We start from the raw sequence: 19248 nt of genomic DNA on the forward strand, positions 1-19248 counted from the left end.
AGCATGCTAACGCATCGAGCGATCAATACAAGGAGTAAGAAAGAAGAATCACAGCGCCCATCAGATCCCCAAACTGGCACAACTGAACGCCGGGGAAACCGATCCCGAGTAATCCGTGATGATGGCCTCTACCGCCGCATACAATCCCGGTCCCAACAGAAACAAACCACAAGCCATGACGAAAACATGCAGCAGGGTCATCGCCGTGCGCCCGAGTCCCACAAAAAGCTTTCCCCGGTAGAGATGCCAGTAGGCCACCGCGAAGAAGATGAAGCCGAAAAAGGAGTCAAAGGCGGCCCCCAGCAACGAGAGAAAGTCGCCCATGCTGGGGACGACCTCGGAGAAGATGAATCCCACCACCCAGATGCCAATCATGACCAAGGCCCAGACGCCCCAGCCCACGACAGTGTTGCTGTGTGCGTGTCTGGAGGTGCCCAACAGATGGGAATAGATGAACTTGGCGGTGACGTTGGCGTAGATGGCGCCGATGATCAGCGTGGGCACGATGACAAAACCAAACGAGGCCTTCCTGTACACGGCGAGGCCCAGACTGCCAAAGGCGGGTGCAGTGGCGTATTGGCCCAGATAGCGAAAGCCGATGGCGGGCGGCACGATGAAGAGGATGGTGGAAATGGTAGCCAGGACCGCCAGTGACTTGGGGAAGTCCTCCGGATGCTCCATCTCGGCGATGAAGGTGGGGAAGAGAATCTGGGGCACCCAGAGGAAAGTGATGTTCAAGACGGCATTCATGCAATCCACCCAGCTGGTGCCAGGCAAGGGGAATGCGTACGTTCGCACAGGTCCATCGGTCGGATAATCCAGGGGTGCCTTCTCAATGCCCGCGAAAATAAGGAACAACAGGATGGCAATGGCCATGCAGGCCGCTGACATTGTTAGCGAAATACAGGGCGCAGACATTGCAGTGGAGTGGATTTTAACTTACCCGAGAACATGGACATGAAGGAAACATGACGCAGGGTTCGCGGAGCGGACAGGACGATGCCCATGACCATCACGATCGCGGAGAAGGTCACGGTACACAGAGAGTGATCAGACAAAGTATCCAGCACCTTGGCTCCAGTCAGGATATGGAAACCAATCAGCAGGATGTTGTTAGCCAGCAGCATGAAGCCGGAAAAGATGTATGCCGTTTGGCTTTTGCCGAAGACATAGTAGCCAAAGTCACCTGGTTCCGGGGAAGACAAACTTGTGTCAGCCTTGATAATCCATCACAGGGGGGCATGAGAGAGATGGAGAGAGAGAGAGAGCGGAGTTCCTACAAATGTTCTTGATTTGCGGGTGCTTCATGATGTACTTGTGCATGGTGAGGGAAGTGACCCAGAAGAGAGCGCCGGACACAACCATGGTAATGATGCCGGGTACCCATCCCAGTACGCTGAGGGGGACCCAATGATGATGGTCAGTTCGCGGGCCAATAGATGAAAATCTCTGTTGACTTACGAGAGTGACCAGGATTGAGCCATGATAGCCAGACAAACTTGGTCTCCGGCAAGCAACCAGGCGGCCTTTTGCCAGGACATGGTTCGGAGTTGAATCTCATGTTGATGGTCTATATCCCGCCATCCCAGCGAGTTAGTTTCGGTCTTCCCAAAGATGTCGAATTGAGTTGCAGCTTACCTTCGGTCACCAACGCATTCCAGATCTCGGTGGAAGTGGACTCATCGGATGTCAGCTCGGCCACATCAGTGGGCGCCTGTTCCAGCTTCTCCTGGCGATACATCGGAGGAGCCGTCATGGTTGCAGGGTGAGAACTGCTGGAAACCAACTAGCAGATTCTAGTGGGAAGTTGACTCGATCGGAATGCAAGGATCGACGAGCCCTGCAGCAGCAGAAGAAGTATTTAATTTATCAGGTAAACAAAGGGTCAAGAGAGAGTGAGAGAGACAAGAGAGAAGAATCTGGTAAGGATGGTTTGAGGATATCGAAGGTTTGATTGGCAGGCGAGGCGGAAGTGGATATGGCGTGATAAGCCCCAAAATGGCGAGGGAGAACCTTTTCATTGCTTTGATTGCTGGCTGGATCGTATAGCTATCGCGTTAGTTTATCTAGTTTTATCTACAATGTATTCTGTCTGGCTTATCGTCTCCCCGCGTGGGTCGTGTGTCAGCCCGTCTTGACCTATCCTGCTCGCTACTAAACTATTTCGATCGTCCCGGTCGCATGTCACCATCATGGCGGGTGCGGGCTGGAATGGCTTGAATTGCATCCATCGGGTTCTTCAAAGAACTCCCCACTCTCAGCACAACATTTATTGGATCTTCTGGATTGAACTTGTTTTGTCATAATGTTCTCTCGATTGCACTCACCATTTTCGGAAAGGCTCGGAGTGACTGAGATGGCAGTGACCAATAAGTGTCGGCAGTCTCCTTGGTCACATCTCACCATGACCAATACTTCACACTCTGTTCATTCGTGAAGAAAGTAACCGACGGTCCGACCGGTGAATTATCGCCGGAACTCAATCGAAGAAATGCGGCACGTGGTTAGATAAAATATGGTACTGCACGCAGTCGCTGAATAGTGGCACCCAATCCCATCTTCGGCTTGTAGCTTAGCTGAATATCTGATTGCTTCTTAGCTGCACAGTGGCGATCAGGCACCTCCGAGGTTATATCGAATCATAAATGACAGAATCTCATTGTGTCGCATGCGAAATGTGTTACCGGCACTACATCACAAATCCCTCTCACAATGTGTTGTACCGGTAGCGCAAAGTTGAAGGAGGAGGAAAAGAGCTGGTGAGATTGCACAGGGACCAAATTTATCCTGGCCAATTCCCTCAGTCATGTTGCGCGGCCATCTTCTGCTGCTGACAATCAACTGGGCTGGGGTGCTACATGCCCTACCTAGCCTGCAAATCCGAAGGACCATCAACAAGCGCCGTCAGTTGACCTCCGATGATACCTTTCACCCTACCGAAAACGGGCTGAACATGTAGTGGGCTACGATGGATATGGGTATGGAAAGGAGGCGCCCAGCAGATCTTCCTGGACGAGCGGACTCTGAGAACACAGCTATCCACCTGGGTCTGGCTGGAAGAAAGATTGGCATGGAATCACTTTCTAAAGGAACATAGGAGGTTAATCCATCCAAGCTAGGATAGGTGAAGTCCATAGCGCTGTCATGATCGTTGTCATTTCACATTTCAGATATAAATGCTGTCTATACAGACATATATACTAGCAAGTATAGATTAGTATTTCTTCTCCATCACGAACCCATGCCCAGCCAGATACTCTTCCAGCTCGCGATCCTCCTTCTCCAGATCCAACTTCCCGCTTTCCGGCAGAAACCAGTACACAATCATGCCCAGAATCGCCACGCCACCGAGAAGGTAAAATGTGGCGCTATCTCCCGCGGCATCCTGCAAGGGTGTAAAACACTGCGTGCCCACCGCCGCTCCCGTACGACCGAAAGCCGTAGCCACACTGTATCCCATGCCGCGCATGGCGGTGGGGAAGGATTCGGTGGAGATGAGGCCGATCGTAGCGCCCGGCCCCATGTGTCCAAAAGCTTGCAGCAGTCCGTAGAGCACCACAAAGGCCGCAATATGCTGAGAGAGCTTGGCGTAGGTGCCACCGATGATGAAGCCCAGGACCACGTAGCCCGCGAATCCGGCCATTCCGGTATACCGGCGTCCGATCGAGTTGGTCAGCCAGGCGCCGACGATGACGCCGGGGATGGGCAGCGCAGCCAGGATGACTTGCCAGATGGCGGTGGTCTGGATGTTGCCATCCTTGACGAGCGAGGAGATGATGGTGCTCGACATGATGCTGTTGGGGAAGTTGATAAAGTCGTAGAGGAAGAAGGCCAGCGAGGTGGTGAAGAGGCGCTTCCAGTAGCGGCGCACCAGTACCCAGTAGAATCGGGCGGGCTTCCGCTGGCGCTTGAAGTTGGAATGGTGGTACAAGGTCGAGTCGGTCATGAAAAATCGCAAGACCATGATGATGGCGGGCAAGATTGTGGCAATGCTGTAGATGGCATGAAAGGTGACGGGTAGGTTGTTGTCGGTGGCCTTGAGGCAGATCAGGTAGATGATCATCAAAATAGGAGAGGCGGTGGTGGCCATCAGCGTGGTGAAGGAGACGAAGACGGGGCCTCGGTAGCGGCGCTTGAACTAGATGCAAATATTCAGTTTAGCTGCACATTCTTGAAGTTCTTCATCACGATCTACTTCCTAGTGCGCTGGTAGGGGGAGAAAGGGATGGAAAACATACATCGTCAGATTCTTCCAGACCGGCCGCAGCACTGGGAGGGTATTCCCCACCCACTCCAAATCCACAGATGCCTCGGACAATAACAAAGTACCAAAGCATGTTGTGAGAAGGGTGCACCTGCAGGGCCAGGGTGGCCATCAGCGTGGAGATGGTGACCAGGCCCGAGGTGAAGAGAAGACCGGCGCGTCGGGAGGCCATGTCGGAGACGTATCCCAGCACAACCACTCCCAGGATAGCACCGATGAGTAGAGAATTGCTGATGCGGGTCTGCATCTCCGATGGGTAGCCGGATTTGCCCAGCAGCTTCTTGAAGATGACATTGGTGGGGTTGGCCAATTGGTTTTGAAAGCCATCGCTGAAATTGGCGATATACTGTCAGAGAAACTGGTTAGCGACGCGTTCTCCGAGAAAGAGAGGAAAATGAAAGGCTTTGACTCACGCAGCTCAGGATGGTCAAATTGCTCTGCCAACGCGTGGGACGGTAGGCTGCCGGCGAACTATTTTCCACCTCCTGGTCGGCCACCACCGTTTCTGCCGCCCTCTTATCGGACGTGCTTTCACGCATCGAGGTATATTTGCAGACTGACTTTGCGGAGGGATCGAAACGGTGTTCCTGGAGGGTAGGGACAGGGCAGAGATTTAAGTTGAGGGGAAGCTTTGGCGGGAGCCCTATAACAGGCCCCGGCACCGGCCGCGAAACCGATTATCATCAGATAAAAAAGATAGTAGAGCAGACCCAGTTCCGATAATGTCCGATGCTCTGGTTGGCCGAGTAGATGGAGTTAAGCATTCTTCTCTGCTCAGGCCATTCAATCAATCTCCGCGGGGAGGAGAAGGAAAAGGATGGTTGATTACTGGCCAATGACTAACTAACCATGGTCGATCCCCGAGCCAAGATGGAGGAGAGGAGAGGACGATCCCCACTTACTCCTTTTCCCATTGCTCCTTTCCCCAAAATGCTGGTATCATATCACCGGTATGTCCATCACCGCTTGCAACACCTAATTCCAACACTTACGATGAAGAAGAACCAACGTAGAGGCTGTAAAGAAGATGAGGGGGCCGTGAAAGAAGCAGGAAAAAAAAATCTTGTTGGACCCTGTTGGATGACCCACTTGCCGTGCGTCGGTACGTAAGGTGCACAGCTAGTATCCAGTGAATATCAAGAGAGGGCTGAACTACTTTGTAGTGTGGAAGTTAGTGTGTGAAAGGATAGAAGAAAAAGTAAAGAAAGAGGGGGCGTGCTGGGCCTCGCCGGTGAGCCATAATTCCAGACTCTTGTCACCTCACGCTAGAAAAGAAAAAATAAATAAAATTCGACCGCAGTAGCCGAGATTGTGTGGGTCAGCGGAATTGCTTCGGAGATTCTGAGCTAAACAGGAACAACTCATTACTAACATCCATTATAACAACTCGATAGTAGTACTGCTCACTTACTTAGTACTAGTCAAGGACTCAAACGTTTATTTACTACAATCATATCGCATATACTACTACTTGATGCAGTCAACGGCTACGAATGTGCACTTCAAGGCCATCCCGAACGAGCTACTGCTTCAAAATATATATACAATCTGAATAGTGAAGTAACCGACTATAGATACAAGAAGAACTGACAAATTCGAGCATTAAGATAGTCATGAATCATCAAACGGAATGAAAGAGCATTCAGCATCATTATCACCTTACTGTGCTTTCTTCTCCTGGGTTCCATCCTGTCCTTCTGCCGATTCCTGATCCTGACCCTCCGGCGATGGCATACGCGACAGCCAGAACCGAGAGATCAACCCGCCCAGGTATTTCTCATCGATCCACTTGACGAGGCCATACAGCAACCAACCCCAACCCCACAGCGACACGCCCATCATACTGGCCACCAGGAGCACCGGCCCCAGGATGAGAACTGATAGTATCGCCCAGAGAAGAATGGCGACCGCAGCGAAGACAAAGACCCCCGCGAGAAAGACGAGTAAGGGCACACCACAGCAGATGGCCTGGCAGATGAGAAAGGTGGTGCTGGCGGGACGGCGCGCGGCCTCATCGTACAGCCAGGCCTGGCGTGGTGCTGGTAGGATCCAGGAAAGCAGTCCGGCGAGATGAGCCTCGAAGCGATCGAGTAGACGCGGGAGGGACTGGCGACACCACTGCTGGAGAGGCGCTAGCACGGGTCCGTTGTTGGTGTCGTCGCGCTGCGCATCATGGATGTGATCCGAATCGCCAGGAAATTCACCGGGGAGGACCGAGTCGGACAACTGAGTGGCGGTTTGCGTGGTGGTGTCCTGGGTTTGCTGGACGGTGGATTTGAGGTCATTGGTCAATTTGGGTGGACGGCCAGCCAGGTTGCCGGTCGCGGAGCTGAGAGACATGGCGGAGATGTTGAAGATGGCGAAACGAGAGCCAGCAAGTCAGGGAGAAGGGAAGTTTAGATGAAATTCAACTATCAAGAGAATCGAAAGAGGAAGCAAGAATGCGAAGGGAGATTTCGAGGACAGATAGATAGCTCATTTGGGAGGGGAGGAAGAGTAGGGAAGCAATGACGTATAGGGCGGGGGGAATCCAGCGTTGCCCTGACGGATGGACTGACACAACCAACTGACAGTCGTCGCCGTAGAACTCTAACTTCTCTCCATCTGGTATCTGGTACCTCTTTATCTCCTGCTTCTCATCCATTCGCATAGTTTCACCCTCCATCAGGACAAGTCCCCCTTCGGCTGTGACGTCACTGCCCTCCTGCAGCACATCCTCGGGGATAGTTGGTACTTATCGGAAATCCTAGTAGGATGTTTACAACAACCATGTGGCCCATTGATCTCAATTTTCGATTTACACGGTATACAAGGCACATGAGGTACCTCCCATCTTTTGACTATACTTTCGAACCCATAGGTTCATCCTCGATCACTTCCTGCTTGGTCCTGCGTCGCCCACACCAACTGCTTCGCTTCCCCACCGCCGCCCGCGCCTTGTCATTCCCGCCATGTCCCTGTCTTCCGATCCGTAAAAAGGCACACAAGGGAATACTGATGGCCGATATTCCAGCACAGTAGAGCAAGGTGGCACTGTACGGGGCGATTGCATCCCCGGCAAAGTACCCATGGCTGGTGGGCCCGCCCGCCTCGACGGCATCGAAGATGGCCGTGCTGATGCCCATCCCGATCGTCACGCACAGCTTGGTCACGGTCTGCAAGATGCCCCCGGCAATGCTCTGCTGGTCGTCTGGCAGCGCGCTCATTACATACATGTTTGCGACGCAGAACTGAAAATCCGCCCCCACCACCGCCAGCAGCAACCCGGGGAAGATAAATGCCCAGTAGCTGCTGCTCGAGTGCTGCAGTCCCATGAGCAGAAAGGCTCCCGTGTACGCCGTGGCCCCGATCGTCATAAGCAACGTGTTGGACACCCGATGCATGATGAGCCCCGCCACAATGTTGACCAGGATGCCGCCGATCGCCATGGGGAGTAGGTGCACGGCCACCATAAGGGCGGAGTAGTGCCGGAGTTCCTGCAAAAACAACGAGATCCAAAAGGTCATGATGGGGAAGGCAAGAAAGCCCAGCAACAGAATCGTGATGACCAAGGAGAAGTCCCGGTCGCGCCAGATGAACATGGGCACCAGGGGGTATTCATACCATCGCTCCCAGAACACGAAGCCAATTATAAACAGAGCGCCCAGGATGAGCAGTACGAGCACGTATGGTGTCTTCCACCCCGAAGGAGCATCCGACCCAAGACTATAACCGATCTCACTGTCAGTTGTGAAAGATGAGGGAGGCTATGATGAGGAGATTCAGGCAACGCACCTCAAGGCACCCGAAAACATGCCAATCCCGGCGATCGTTAAAATGGTGCCGACAACGTCGAATTTCTTCAAAGCGAGGAGGGACAGAGGCTCCTTGGCCCCATGGTCCGTCGGCACCACCCAAATTGCGACCGCCACCACCACGACGTAAATGATCGCCAACAAGAAGAAGCTCGCTCGCCAGTTAAACAGTTGAGTCGCAATACCCGAGAAGATGGTCCCAAATACGAAGCCCAAAGGATTACCGGCGCTGAAACAGGCAAACACCCGATTCTTGCGCTTGGACGGGCGCGGGTAGAGGTTGGCCAGCATCCCCTGCGCCGGTGGGATCGAGGCAGCTGACATCAGGCCCATCACGCCGTTCAACACGTCCAGTTGCAGGGGCTTCTGGGAAAATCCGGCACCCAGAGCGAACACAGCATAGAAGATGAGGCTGCCGAGAAAGAGGGTCTTGCGGCCAAACAGGTCTGCCAGGCGGCCGAAGCAGAGGAGAAAGGAGCCACAGGCGAGCCTAGAGATTGCTCATCATTAGACATTCAGATATGCGAAGGGACATGGAGGAGGAAATGAGGGATGGCGCACGAGGAGGAACCGGCGAGCCAGGTGAGTTCAGCGGTGGTCATGCCCAGATCCGTCTGCACTTGCGAGGTGAGGACGGTGACACTGCCGGTCAGGAGTGAGGACATGGCAATGGCCATGGTGGCCACGGCGACAAAGAGGATCTCCTGAACGGTGGAAGAAAAGACCGCGGGGCGAGCCTCATCGTTGGGTGGTAATTCGTGGAGTGCCGTGGTGGAGGATGGATTCTTCTCCTGCGCGCTGGACATGTTGGACTCCATTTCCCCCATGTTCGCCATTGGGAGCGATGGCGCGAAGGGTTGAGGGAAGACCGTCGAAGAAGTAGTCGTCCGAGGATACCTTAGCTGACGAAGGGAGGGAGAAAAATAAAGAAGGAAGGCGTAATTGGTGCCACCTTTGGTGCCACCCGAAGAACCAGTGAAGGGAAAGAAAGGTATAGCCAACAAAATAATTATTCACTAACAAAAATCCCAGTAAACTAGTTAACTCGACCAGTTCGTCGCTACTCACGCGGCTTACGAAAGACGCGGGGAATTTCCGCAGAGAGATCGGCAAACCCGCTAACTGGTTCAAAAGTTGCACAGCAGATCTCTGCTTGGTTGACACCGCCAGTTGAGGAAGACTGAGGTTAAGGCTGATCGGTTGCCCCAAGTGGTGAAAACTTTGTAGACTTAAAGAGCATAGAATGGAATCAACGTATAATTGTAAGTCTCTTGGTCTGCTAATCCTCGAAAGATGCACCAGCACCAGCAAGCCGGGGTGTCGGTCAGATCATCGTGTATCGGGGGCCAGACAAGCCAAGGAGGGCCGGAAACCGAGACCCGTAAATTCCAGTCAAGGTGCAGGTCTTGTGCGGGAATACCAGCAATCACAATACGAGGATCACTTGCAACTGACTGGTCTGCCACTGGGGATACCCAGGTGTCGAAGAGGTAAACTGAGTGGTTGTAGTTGTGTTCCGATTCTTGCCACCCTAAGTCTACTAAGTACTAAACAGTGATGGTTGGTGGTAATCTTCCGCTCACTGGCTGTCTTTTCCGACCGGAGTCCAACTTGTTCAACTATGAGATAAATCGCTGAGACCTTCTGCAGGAAATAAGGATGGTCGACCTACCATCAACTCAAAAATGTGTCACCAAGGACCATGAAGAATCGGTGCTTACAACCTTTGTCCTAACATGATAGACATGTCGGGTGGGGTCTTTCGGTCCAGCTGGCATCCAGCGGACTTGAACAGTGATTTTTTGCGTCGTGTGGGGTGTGGGGACCTTTCTATTCCTATCGGAATTAATACTGAGAGAGTCAAAGTTATTTAAAGTTCCACTCACAGGTGGACCCGGGCACCGTCTTCCAGGCGTCCCTTGGATCGGGGTTTAGCCCACTGCGGGGAGCAGACCCTTCCCCTCCCCTGTTAATTAGTAAACACGGACAATCCATGGCAATAATACCCAGAGGAGAAGTGGATTTTGCCCCGCTCTCCCGACATGTCAAATGGGATGATATTTGCTGGGTATGACAGCATGTTGGCTGCCACTGCCTGCGGTGACTCTTATCTAATGAGGTTCTAGATTACGCTATCAACCCATCGAGGGAGGAGAGAGAAATATGAAGCGACAACCGATTATATCTTCCACCCCTCAACGCAGTGTACGAATGCACATATTTCCCCATCTTAAACCGATCTAAGCTCAGTATCCATTGATATAGTGGCCGAAGGAGTCTGTATTGAAGTCTATTGGGTATCGAGTTGGCACAAACATCTCTCCTACATGACATCATGTCGTCGTCGTCGCAAAATAACCACAATCAAGCACTAGAAGGGACCAAAACCTCCCCCAAAGTCGCCAAAGTCCGGTCCTGGCGGTGGTGGACCATCAAAATCATCCTCCAACGCCTCGATGCCTTCTCCGAGCAGAAATCCTCCCAGCAATCCTCCGCCCACTCCTAGGGCAGCGGCCCCCATCTTGCCTATGCCTTTCCTCTGCTTCTGATTGCGCGGGGGTTGGGCTTGATCTGGGATATTCTGGTAGGCATTGGGATACTGATTAGGGTAGGCAGGTTGCGGGGGATACGCAGGGTTATAGCCGTAGCCATTGTACCCGTACTGGGGCTGTGGGTAGCCATAGGGCCCTTCCCCTCGATTCGGCACATAGTTGGACTGCGACGCAGGTCGCGGGGAGGAGTAGTAGGCATCCGGACGATCCCGAGCTCGTGGATCTGGATCTTGTCGATCACGCGTGGTGGCCTCATAACTGGGCGGAGGACCCTTGGGAGGGGGAGCCGCGCCATCAGGCTGGGCTGGTCGATCTGGTCGTTCCCATTGCGAGCGTCCGGTGTGAAGATTGACATAGTACCTAAACAGTAACAGAGTCATTAGTACGGGAGGAGTTGAGAGAGGAAAAAGCGAAAACATTACGGTAGGTGCGTACCATTCCTGATATCGGTCATCAAATTCGGCTTTCCAGCCCTCGGGAACGATAGGGGCAGGTGGAGGCATTCTTGACACCTTATGGGTTGGGATAACTTCGAGGAATATTTTGATGAAATGAACGTAAGTACTGAAGTAAGTACTGGTCTATGTTGTGATTGAGACTAAAAGATGACAGACGGGACATACCGAGTGGATCTATATTTCCCTTTAAATAAGGCATCGGATATGGCGGGCCGAGTTGGCCGGCAAAGTATTTAGGCGCCTGCGCCACTTGACATCATCCCGAACACCGCAGAGGCTTGTCTATACCATGCCGAACAACTGGGGAACCACACTGTTGATGGTGCGGCCTTCAAACGCATCCTAGTTCATATTCAGCCGGCCGAAAGTCTTGAAGAAGGCGGTGCAGCTGGCCAACGTGGCAACGAACCCCAGGGAGCCTTCCAGTGAATGTCCGAGCCACGAGGAAACACTCCTGTCACGATAGTATTAGGCTGATCCGTTTATTCCTGAGAAGTACCTCCCAGCCTTCAAATATATCCTCTGAAGAGAAATTCATAGATAGTACGTCGCTGTCGGTGTGTTGGCTGCGCAATTTACGTGCATTCCAGTAAGGTCCTCGACTGTGGCGGACTATCATCAACTTTATGCATCCGCTGGACTATTTCCCCATTACATTCTCCGAATAGATGCCAGCATCTGGCCTTGTATAGGTGATGATAGCTCGACCATGGTGTATACCTCGGAAGAGGGTTATCTAGTTGGCGATTGGTAAATTATTGAGGCCTGACGAACGGGAGTATCCACCGGGTTCCGGCTTCTCCGTGCAAACAGGCAGTTATATTCTTCCGGCGGCGATGTTTACGGCGTACATGAATGGGTCATGTTTCCTATAAACTGATTCCTTAAATTTTGTTTTCTCCACACTAATGTTCTCCCTCCAGTGCCAATCAGCAGCTATACACGTCGTCCGGAGCTTGGAAGTCCCTCGGAGTCTAGTATAGGTTGTCATATATCCACGAATCAAGGAAACATGGCAGAAAATGAATGTCGATACCAGCCTCCGGTAAGATCTGAAAGCTTATGTGAGGTGAAACAGTCGACTAACACCCTCTAGCCTGGTCCTCCGCCAAATTACTACGCAGGGCCTCCTCCCCAAGTGCCCCAGCCAGCTGCGACCTATGGATATCCTCAAGGGCCGGCTTATCCACCACAAGGCCCACCACCACAGTCGATGCAATATCCAGCCCCGATGGCGGCTCAACAAGTCCCCCCAGGACGTATACAGCAGAGTAACCAAGCGTCAGGAGAAGAGGAATGTTGCACAGGCCTTCTTTCGGCCTTTGCATGTTGTTGCTGTCTCGATCTGCTGTTGTGATTGGTATGCTTCTTTCGGGAGGGAATATAGCGGGGGTTACTGTGAACAGCTCAACTTACCGAATGGGCGAACTGGTCACTTTTGTATACGGTCGGTGCTTATATACCAGAAGATGAATTATATAGGATAGACAAATAATATTTATCACGAGTATGAGTCTCTGCCCCAGCTTTGAACCAATACTTTTTCAGACCTCCATTCGCTCTGCTGGTCAAGAGATGTCGAGTCGGGAGTAAGCTCCGACTACCCTGCCGCAGATACAGTTGCATCTGATTGTACGAATATAGCAAACAACCTTGAATGGTTAAATGACGTACTGCTTAACATCGTCGGCCCGGGGAAGAAATCCGAATGGCCGTACAATGTACAAATTGATTCATTTCATTGATACTCTTTTTCAGCTACTCGACCGGCCACCTTGGGTAATCTCGTGGGGATCAGCATAGCCGACGGAGTCCGGTTCTCAGACGTCTCTTCATATAAGCGGGTGGATTCAATTTGCTGACCTAGTATGCAGGTAGACCCACAAGTAATATCATTCTACCCATAGTATCTTCTTTCAGCTGGGGCACAGTTACTAGCCCGCTAAGATAATAGGCATTCATGGTCCATGATAGGGTAACCTAGGCGGGCATTTATCTACGCCATATGCGATGGTCACTCACTAAATTCACTTCCAAGAGACATGCGTTCGCCGAAATATTTCATCCACAATGTATGAAATATCACTGTTTTTTTCTTTATTCTTCAAAATCAAATGCAGAGTTTACCTTGCACTTAGTCTATATATGAGCGCGGAGCTGCCAAGGTGCATGTCTACTGGGCAGGTGTCTTCCTATCGCTGGAACCCTTGGACCCCTACATTAGCGCCAGAGCGTCTTGTGGTGAGGTATTTTGACAAAGCGTCTTTTATTTGTGATAGGGTAGGTTTCAAAATAATATAGCCTAACAAATAGCCTGACTTGAGAATCCCAGCATCCTCTCTACCATTGGTTGCCTTGTTCCTTGGGCCAGAGACTAACAGGTCATCATGTGTGAGGTATTCTGTGGGGTTTCCATTTGATTTCTGTCAAGCTTTATCATGTCCCGTAAGGCGATCCATAGCATGAGAAGGATATATGTTCGACCAACTTGTCCGAGGGTGATTGACTGATATACCGGCAACCACTTCGTCAACATTTGGAGACTTTGATTTTGTACTGAAATACCCACAACCGCGAGAACGTGAACTAAACTCAAATAAAGTGCCGCAAATTCTGGTACCCCGGTGACGGTAAGCAATGACAACACTGCCTAAGTAAAGCGTATAAAAGACTGAGAATTTGAAACAAGAGAATTGTTCTCAGCCCAGCCACCCAACCCTGCGCAATGGTTGAACCCATTTCTGTCGAGCAGATCCCCATCTCGTCCAAGCAAAATTCCAGGATGCCAAAGACGAAGACCCTGCTGTTCAATATTCTCTTAATCCTGCTTTCGCTCTGCGCTGTAGTGGCACTCATCGTCGCCTCGATCGCACTGAAGAAGACACAGGAGCTTGGAGACTTCAAGTCCTCGCTCTTCATCAGTGACCTGGAGCGCATATTCAATAGCACGGCCTATGCTATTGCAAAAAGTGGACCAGATGCACCGGCATGCAGTAATCTTACTGCCGAGACTGTCACCGGCCAAACGACACTGCCTGGTGATTGTGTGTCTGTGAAAGAGAGCTATGATATGTGGGTGACCAGGCTGGCAGATAACTGTGCTCCATATCTTTTTGCCGAGGAGGATTGTACTGGTGCTTTTAGAGAGTTTGAGAAGTTGGCTACCCCTGCCTGTATCGTTGCAGCAGGAGGAGGCCGGTTGAGCGGGAAGGAGGGGAACTTTTACAGGAGCTTTCAGATATCATGTACCTAGAGATCGGCACCGTGAAGCTGCAAGATATAAGAAGGGAAGCGACAAGTATTGTCCTTTGACATAGATCGTTCGCCGAAATATTACAAAGTCAAGCTTGATGGGCCAAGAACTGTGCTTTCTACGTATCTGACCGAGCCCGTTGCAGCCGGCACCTTGTTGTAAGGCTTTTTCATTTGGGGGATACTGTCAAGGTATCATCGTGCGATGATTCGGATGGCCTACCATTTGAGTTCTCATGTCACATACTGAAGCCCTCCAATCAATCACTGTTGTTCTCCTACTAGCCTATTTAGTCATACGGTCAGACATGCCGCCACACTCAAAATCATTACATATGAGTCCAAGAGAAGATATCATTGCCAAACAACAGCAGGACTAGACGAAATCTAGTCGCCACACATCATCCAACCGCTCATTTGTCTCAGCAAGTCCACCGTGAATTACTATGCTTCCAGGATTGGCATCTGCTTCAGGGCCGATGACGTCCGCATCAAACCAGCCACGCGCCGGAGGTCTGTTTGGCTCCGCAATATCCACCTGTGCCCACCGCTGAGATTGAAGATCAAACGCCCATATATCCGCCAACATCTTTCCGGCACCCTGGTGTCCCAGGCTACTGGGATCATGCTCGCCAAACATTGTTACCAGTGACTGCCTCCCACCGATCATCGTGGCGAGCAAGCAGCCCACGCTTCGCGGACTAGGCCCGGAGATTCCATCCGATGCATACGTGAGACTGGTCCACTCGTTCGTCTGTACATTGTACACGTCCAGGGATCCGCCTTGCTCCCTGGTCCCGTCAAAGCCGTTCATCCGGTAGATTCGCTGATCAGCGTACGCGATCGACGCGCCGCCTCGTTCCGGGCCGGGTGCCGGGGGCAACTCTAGCCATTGCCGAGAATGGATGTTGAACGCCCAAAGGTCGCGTAGACGACCACTGGATGGGCAGCCACCGTGCAGATAGATGGTGTCCGTGCCGTTATTGGTGAGCGTGTGGTAGCTGCGGCCCACAGGGTATTGCGAGTTCGAGGTTGCAGGGGCCAATTGGGACCAGGTGTTCTGGGTCGGATCAAAGACCCAGAAGGTGCCAGATTCCTCGATCGGGGCCATGGCGATACCGCCCCGACCAGAGAAGATGTAAAGTCTCCCAGCAAGCGCGGTCGAGGCGGAACCTACGCGGGGCTGGGGGTGACTGGCAGACGGGAAAGTCTGTATGATATTGTGGTTGCTGGATTTTGCTAGTTTGTGTCAATCAATGTATTGTCTTGATATATACTACTGACGGGTGACAGAGACTATGGCGACTTACAAGCGTCCAAAGACAAACGGTATACCGCAGAATCAACTGGTTCTCGCGGCCGCAGCTCTCCGCCATAGATATATGCATTGCTGGCCAGGATTGCGAGAGTCTGGGATGATCTCTTAATAGAGACATCCGACAGGAGTTTGGTCCAAACAGCACGTGGCATGGCGAGAAGATGTCTGTGAGTCAAAGAAAGGGGATAGCTGATGAGTGAATGGGACTCGAAATCTTGATGGTCAACCCGCTGCCTTTATAACCACGACCGTACCGAGTAGTATTATGGAAACATGGATAACATGGAGACATGACCAGCAATACGGGAAGTACGCAGGGTGGGTCCACTCTCCCCGCGTAACGGTGTTACCGCGTATAATTTGACCCGATTGGGGTTAGCTCCCTTGCTCAAGGGAGAAGAATCTTGTTCATCCACGCGGTGTGATCCGGATCATGTCCGCATATCACCATCTCTATTGGATGGTTGAGGTCGAGGAGTCTCACTTTCGGGATATCCTCTGGCACGGCGGGCATCACGAGGGTCACAGTTTGCCCTCGGGACCAATAGTCCGCCACCAGAGAGATGATCCGCTTCGCGAGGTGAGTGGGATAGTGCGAGTGCTCGAATCCTCGAGTCTTCCTCTCAATGTTCGGCCACGCAACGTCCAGAATAGAGTGAAACAAGCTATCGGATCGCCAGAGAACGACCAATTGGAGGAAACTTTCGGTCAGACTAAAGGTGTAGACATCGGCCGTACCTACTGCAGCAAAATCTAAGGTGCTCACAATGTGGCAAAAGTTCTGTGCCAGACGAGAAAGCGCAGTCGCGGCAGAGTGCTGCTCCAACGCAAAGTCAGATGCATACACTGCGTAGGCTTCCTCAAAGATCATCTCGCAAAGTATCTGATACAGTGTATTCATCGCATCTCGATGAGTTGCAAGGCTCCACTCTCCTGGAGACACAATATCACGATGGTTGTCTGCCTGGCGACTGACAGGCGATCGTTCCGTGTGCCGGAGAGATTTCCACACAGATAACCGTTCCTTTTGCACCTGCAACAGCCCCAGTAGGTGCGAGCCACGCACAAAGCCTTTCTGGGCCTCGGAAAGCTCTTCGTGGACAAAGGGTCTGCCTAACATCTGGGTCAGGAGACCGTGAGCGAGACCACCCACCTCTCTTGATGACTCGGGAATCTGGTAATGGTAGGCAACGCAGCGGAACACTACTAGTCGCGAGCGGATCTCCATAGTTTTGATAAGAATGTCGTAGATCAGGTCATCCATGCTCATCCCCAAGACGGTGCTAAGATATAATTGGTCCGTGGCGTCTGGAAAACAGTTTGGACCGAAGGAACTTCTGCCCTCTCCCTCCAGAAGCAATGATGGTGGCTTAGATAGACGATGAGAAACACATAAGCGATGCCACATTTGCAGGGCCCCCACGCCCCCAGCGGACCGCATGATGTACTCCCTATTCCGAGAGACAAATACAACAGTATCCCACACTGCCGACCGAAAGCGTTGGTGGTTGGTCGACGCGTGATGGTAGTATGCAAGAAGAATTTGCGCTACAAGAATAGCAGCGGCGTCGTCCGACACCTCTTTCATATCCGCCACGCGACAGAGTCGTAACGCGCGATCATGATATTCCCGTGCTTTGGCGTGATGCACTTTATTGACCAGTGGACTGAACCAGGCCTGACGATGGCTTCCCACGAGGATACGGCTCTGTACTTGTGCATCCAACATTGAGAGATTGGATGCGGAGATGCACAAGGCAGCAGCTCGGAGGTACGGGGAATGGAAGGTTGCGTTTGCAGATGGCCAAGTGGATGCAGGAAGGAGATTGCGTACATGCCTCTGGAAATGGGCTAGATAGCATGTCTCAAGATTATCTCCGCCGTCCAGAGACCTAGGGATCCTGGATCGCGTGAGGTGGTGGGAGATGCATGACCTCGGCAGATGGCGGAGCTCAACGGCCACCTTACTCGGCGCAGAACTCAAAGCAAGAGGGGCTGACGGGGAATCTTCCGCCACAATAATCGGCTGTCGCTGCAATTTCGTCGGAGTGATGTTATGGAAGCTGTAGTCGACGCCATAGATACATTCTAAGGATAGCCGGGCGCAAGCCCGGCAACGCGGTCTTGATTCATCGCACTATCGGGGTGGTGAGCAGGATTACGCCGATTACTTATACTCCTGGGGACAACTGACCTTTTTGCCTCGCCGTCGACAAGGCTTGCAGCCAGAATGTTTCCTCGTGATTCGTGGCCGATTGCCCGCGCCCTCCATACTCTGATCACGTAAAGGCATATGTGGATATGAAATGCGATCGGAGGGTACTTAGGGAAGAATTAAGTGTTTGCTCCGAGCCGGTTTCGGAGAGAGATATAATTACGCCCGTTACCAGTCTCATACAATTATTACACCCACCAACTTCGTCGATTGCCATCCACAGCGACCGCATCTCACTCCTCCCGCCGAATCAAAATAACAAACTCAAGTCAGAGACTCAATAATAATGAATCCGGAGCATCATGTTTTCCTCATAGAAAAGATCCCATTGGTTGCACTAGCTCACGTAAGGTTATTGATTGAGAAGGAGTAAAGGGTAAGTAGTAAGTAGTACACTTGCATTTTGCAATATATATTCATGCCAAGTTACTAGTACAGTTGGTACTAGCTATCATACTAAGTACCGTTCTATAGGTCTGAAGTACTACTGGGGAAGAAAATGTACTTGCCTTCCCCATCATATATCAGGAGCAACATAGTACTAAACTCTGCATATTGCTACCCAATTGATCAATCTCCGTGGTTGCTACGCTTTTGAGCAACGCTCTTGAGGTTGAATACTAGGTAGTTGCGCATGGTAATGTCAATTATGCCTAACTTATCCCCCGATGGAAGTATCCTTCTATCTACCCTCCGCCTACCTCAGTAGGTAAGAGGTGTTTCTAATATCTAGATTTCATACCGCCTTCCTAGAAGGGACATACTGTCTTCTTGCCTGAGGCATAAAGTGACTGCCTAATGTGAACAATTCATGCCCCAGGCTGCAGCGTGGATCAAAATAGCAGGCAGTCAAGAGCAAGTCTTATCTTCTATTTATCTTCTATTGTAGGTAGCAGGATGTGGCATGAGCAAAGCCTGGTGAGATAGTAGTCTGGCCAGCGTCACAGCGGCTGTTTTCATTCAGATCAGTCTATGTATGCTGCATGACAGGACTTTTGCGTCGACATCCTCAAGTGTGACATGTATAGCTACTCTGGTCTCGGTGATGGGTTCATATCGTTTGTCTTGTTCATGCTCTCTCTGTGTTCGTTAATCTCTTCCGTGCTTAGCCGGGAAAAAAAAAAAAAAAAAAAAAAAAAAAAGGACGGGAACTAGCCGGCAGAGACCTCAAGCGCAGTGATAAATCTTGTAGCATATAGTGGCTATTTCAGTACTGTCTGTTTTTTCCATATTGGGACATTGCAATAGGCTTCTCGGCACTCGACCGACAGACAGTCAGCCAGCCATCGGGCATGACTCGTAGCGGTTCCGCCCATCTGGAGTCGTGGTGGAGTAAGCTGAAGCCCGGCTGGGTTCAGGTCCAACGGCTATACTTGGTTGGGAAGCTCGAACGAC

The 19248-nt window shown here is 51.6% G+C and overlaps 9 protein-coding genes across 9 annotated transcripts; 1 reads left to right on the forward strand and 8 right to left on the reverse strand.

Annotated features, from left to right (window-relative positions):
• Nucleotides 1-60: 60 nt before the first annotated feature.
• Nucleotides 61-1756, reverse strand: AKAW2_31604A (uncharacterized protein; the record flags this gene model as incomplete). Its single annotated transcript, XM_041688248.1, has 5 exons — nt 61-884; nt 944-1186; nt 1281-1396; nt 1462-1570; nt 1639-1756. 5 exons carry the CDS (start codon nt 1754-1756, stop codon nt 61-63), a joined length of 1410 nt encoding a protein of 469 aa, XP_041542051.1.
• A 1458-nt stretch (nt 1757-3214) lies between these two features.
• Nucleotides 3215-4511, reverse strand: GIT1_1 (plasma membrane permease, mediates uptake of glycerophosphoinositol and glycerophosphocholine; the record flags this gene model as incomplete). The annotated part of the gene is made up of 2 exons (XM_041688249.1): nt 3215-4138; nt 4239-4511. The coding sequence occupies 2 exons, from the start codon at nt 4509-4511 to the stop codon at nt 3215-3217; spliced, it is 1197 nt and encodes a 398-aa protein (XP_041542052.1).
• Nucleotides 4512-5923: 1412 nt separating this feature from the next.
• On the reverse strand, nt 5924-6604 carry AKAW2_31606A (seipin co-factor family protein; the record flags this gene model as incomplete). Its single annotated transcript, XM_041688250.1, has 1 exon — nt 5924-6604. The coding sequence occupies one exon, from the start codon at nt 6602-6604 to the stop codon at nt 5924-5926; it is 681 nt and encodes a 226-aa protein (XP_041542053.1).
• A 500-nt stretch (nt 6605-7104) lies between these two features.
• AKAW2_31607A (uncharacterized protein) lies at nt 7105-8894 on the reverse strand (the record flags this gene model as incomplete). Its single annotated transcript, XM_041688251.1, has 3 exons — nt 7105-7969; nt 8039-8548; nt 8620-8894. The coding sequence occupies 3 exons, from the start codon at nt 8892-8894 to the stop codon at nt 7105-7107; spliced, it is 1650 nt and encodes a 549-aa protein (XP_041542054.1).
• A 1535-nt stretch (nt 8895-10429) lies between these two features.
• Nucleotides 10430-11113, reverse strand: WWM1_2 (WW domain-containing protein wwm1; the record flags this gene model as incomplete). Its single annotated transcript, XM_041688252.1, has 1 exon — nt 10430-11113. One exon carries the CDS (start codon nt 11111-11113, stop codon nt 10430-10432), a length of 684 nt encoding a protein of 227 aa, XP_041542055.1.
• A 1037-nt stretch (nt 11114-12150) lies between these two features.
• On the reverse strand, nt 12151-12396 carry AKAW2_31609A (uncharacterized protein; the record flags this gene model as incomplete). The annotated part of the gene is made up of 1 exon (XM_041688253.1): nt 12151-12396. One exon carries the CDS (start codon nt 12394-12396, stop codon nt 12151-12153), a length of 246 nt encoding a protein of 81 aa, XP_041542056.1.
• A 1397-nt stretch (nt 12397-13793) lies between these two features.
• Nucleotides 13794-14321, forward strand: AKAW2_31610S (uncharacterized protein; the record flags this gene model as incomplete). Its single annotated transcript, XM_041688254.1, has 1 exon — nt 13794-14321. The coding sequence occupies one exon, from the start codon at nt 13794-13796 to the stop codon at nt 14319-14321; it is 528 nt and encodes a 175-aa protein (XP_041542057.1).
• A 375-nt stretch (nt 14322-14696) lies between these two features.
• Nucleotides 14697-15790, reverse strand: AKAW2_31611A (Kelch repeat protein; the record flags this gene model as incomplete). The annotated part of the gene is made up of 2 exons (XM_041688255.1): nt 14697-15559; nt 15631-15790. 2 exons carry the CDS (start codon nt 15788-15790, stop codon nt 14697-14699), a joined length of 1023 nt encoding a protein of 340 aa, XP_041542058.1.
• Nucleotides 15791-16026: 236 nt separating this feature from the next.
• AKAW2_31612A (Zn(II)2Cys6 transcription factor domain-containing protein) lies at nt 16027-17931 on the reverse strand (the record flags this gene model as incomplete). Its single annotated transcript, XM_041688256.1, has 2 exons — nt 16027-17775; nt 17833-17931. 2 exons carry the CDS (start codon nt 17929-17931, stop codon nt 16027-16029), a joined length of 1848 nt encoding a protein of 615 aa, XP_041542059.1.
• Nucleotides 17932-19248: the final 1317 nt, after the last annotated feature.

The sequence above is a fragment of the Aspergillus luchuensis genome, chromosome 3 (genome assembly GCF_016861625.1).
Source record: "Aspergillus luchuensis IFO 4308 DNA, chromosome 3, nearly complete sequence".
Classification (NCBI taxonomy): Eukaryota; Fungi; Ascomycota; class Eurotiomycetes; order Eurotiales; family Aspergillaceae; genus Aspergillus; species Aspergillus luchuensis.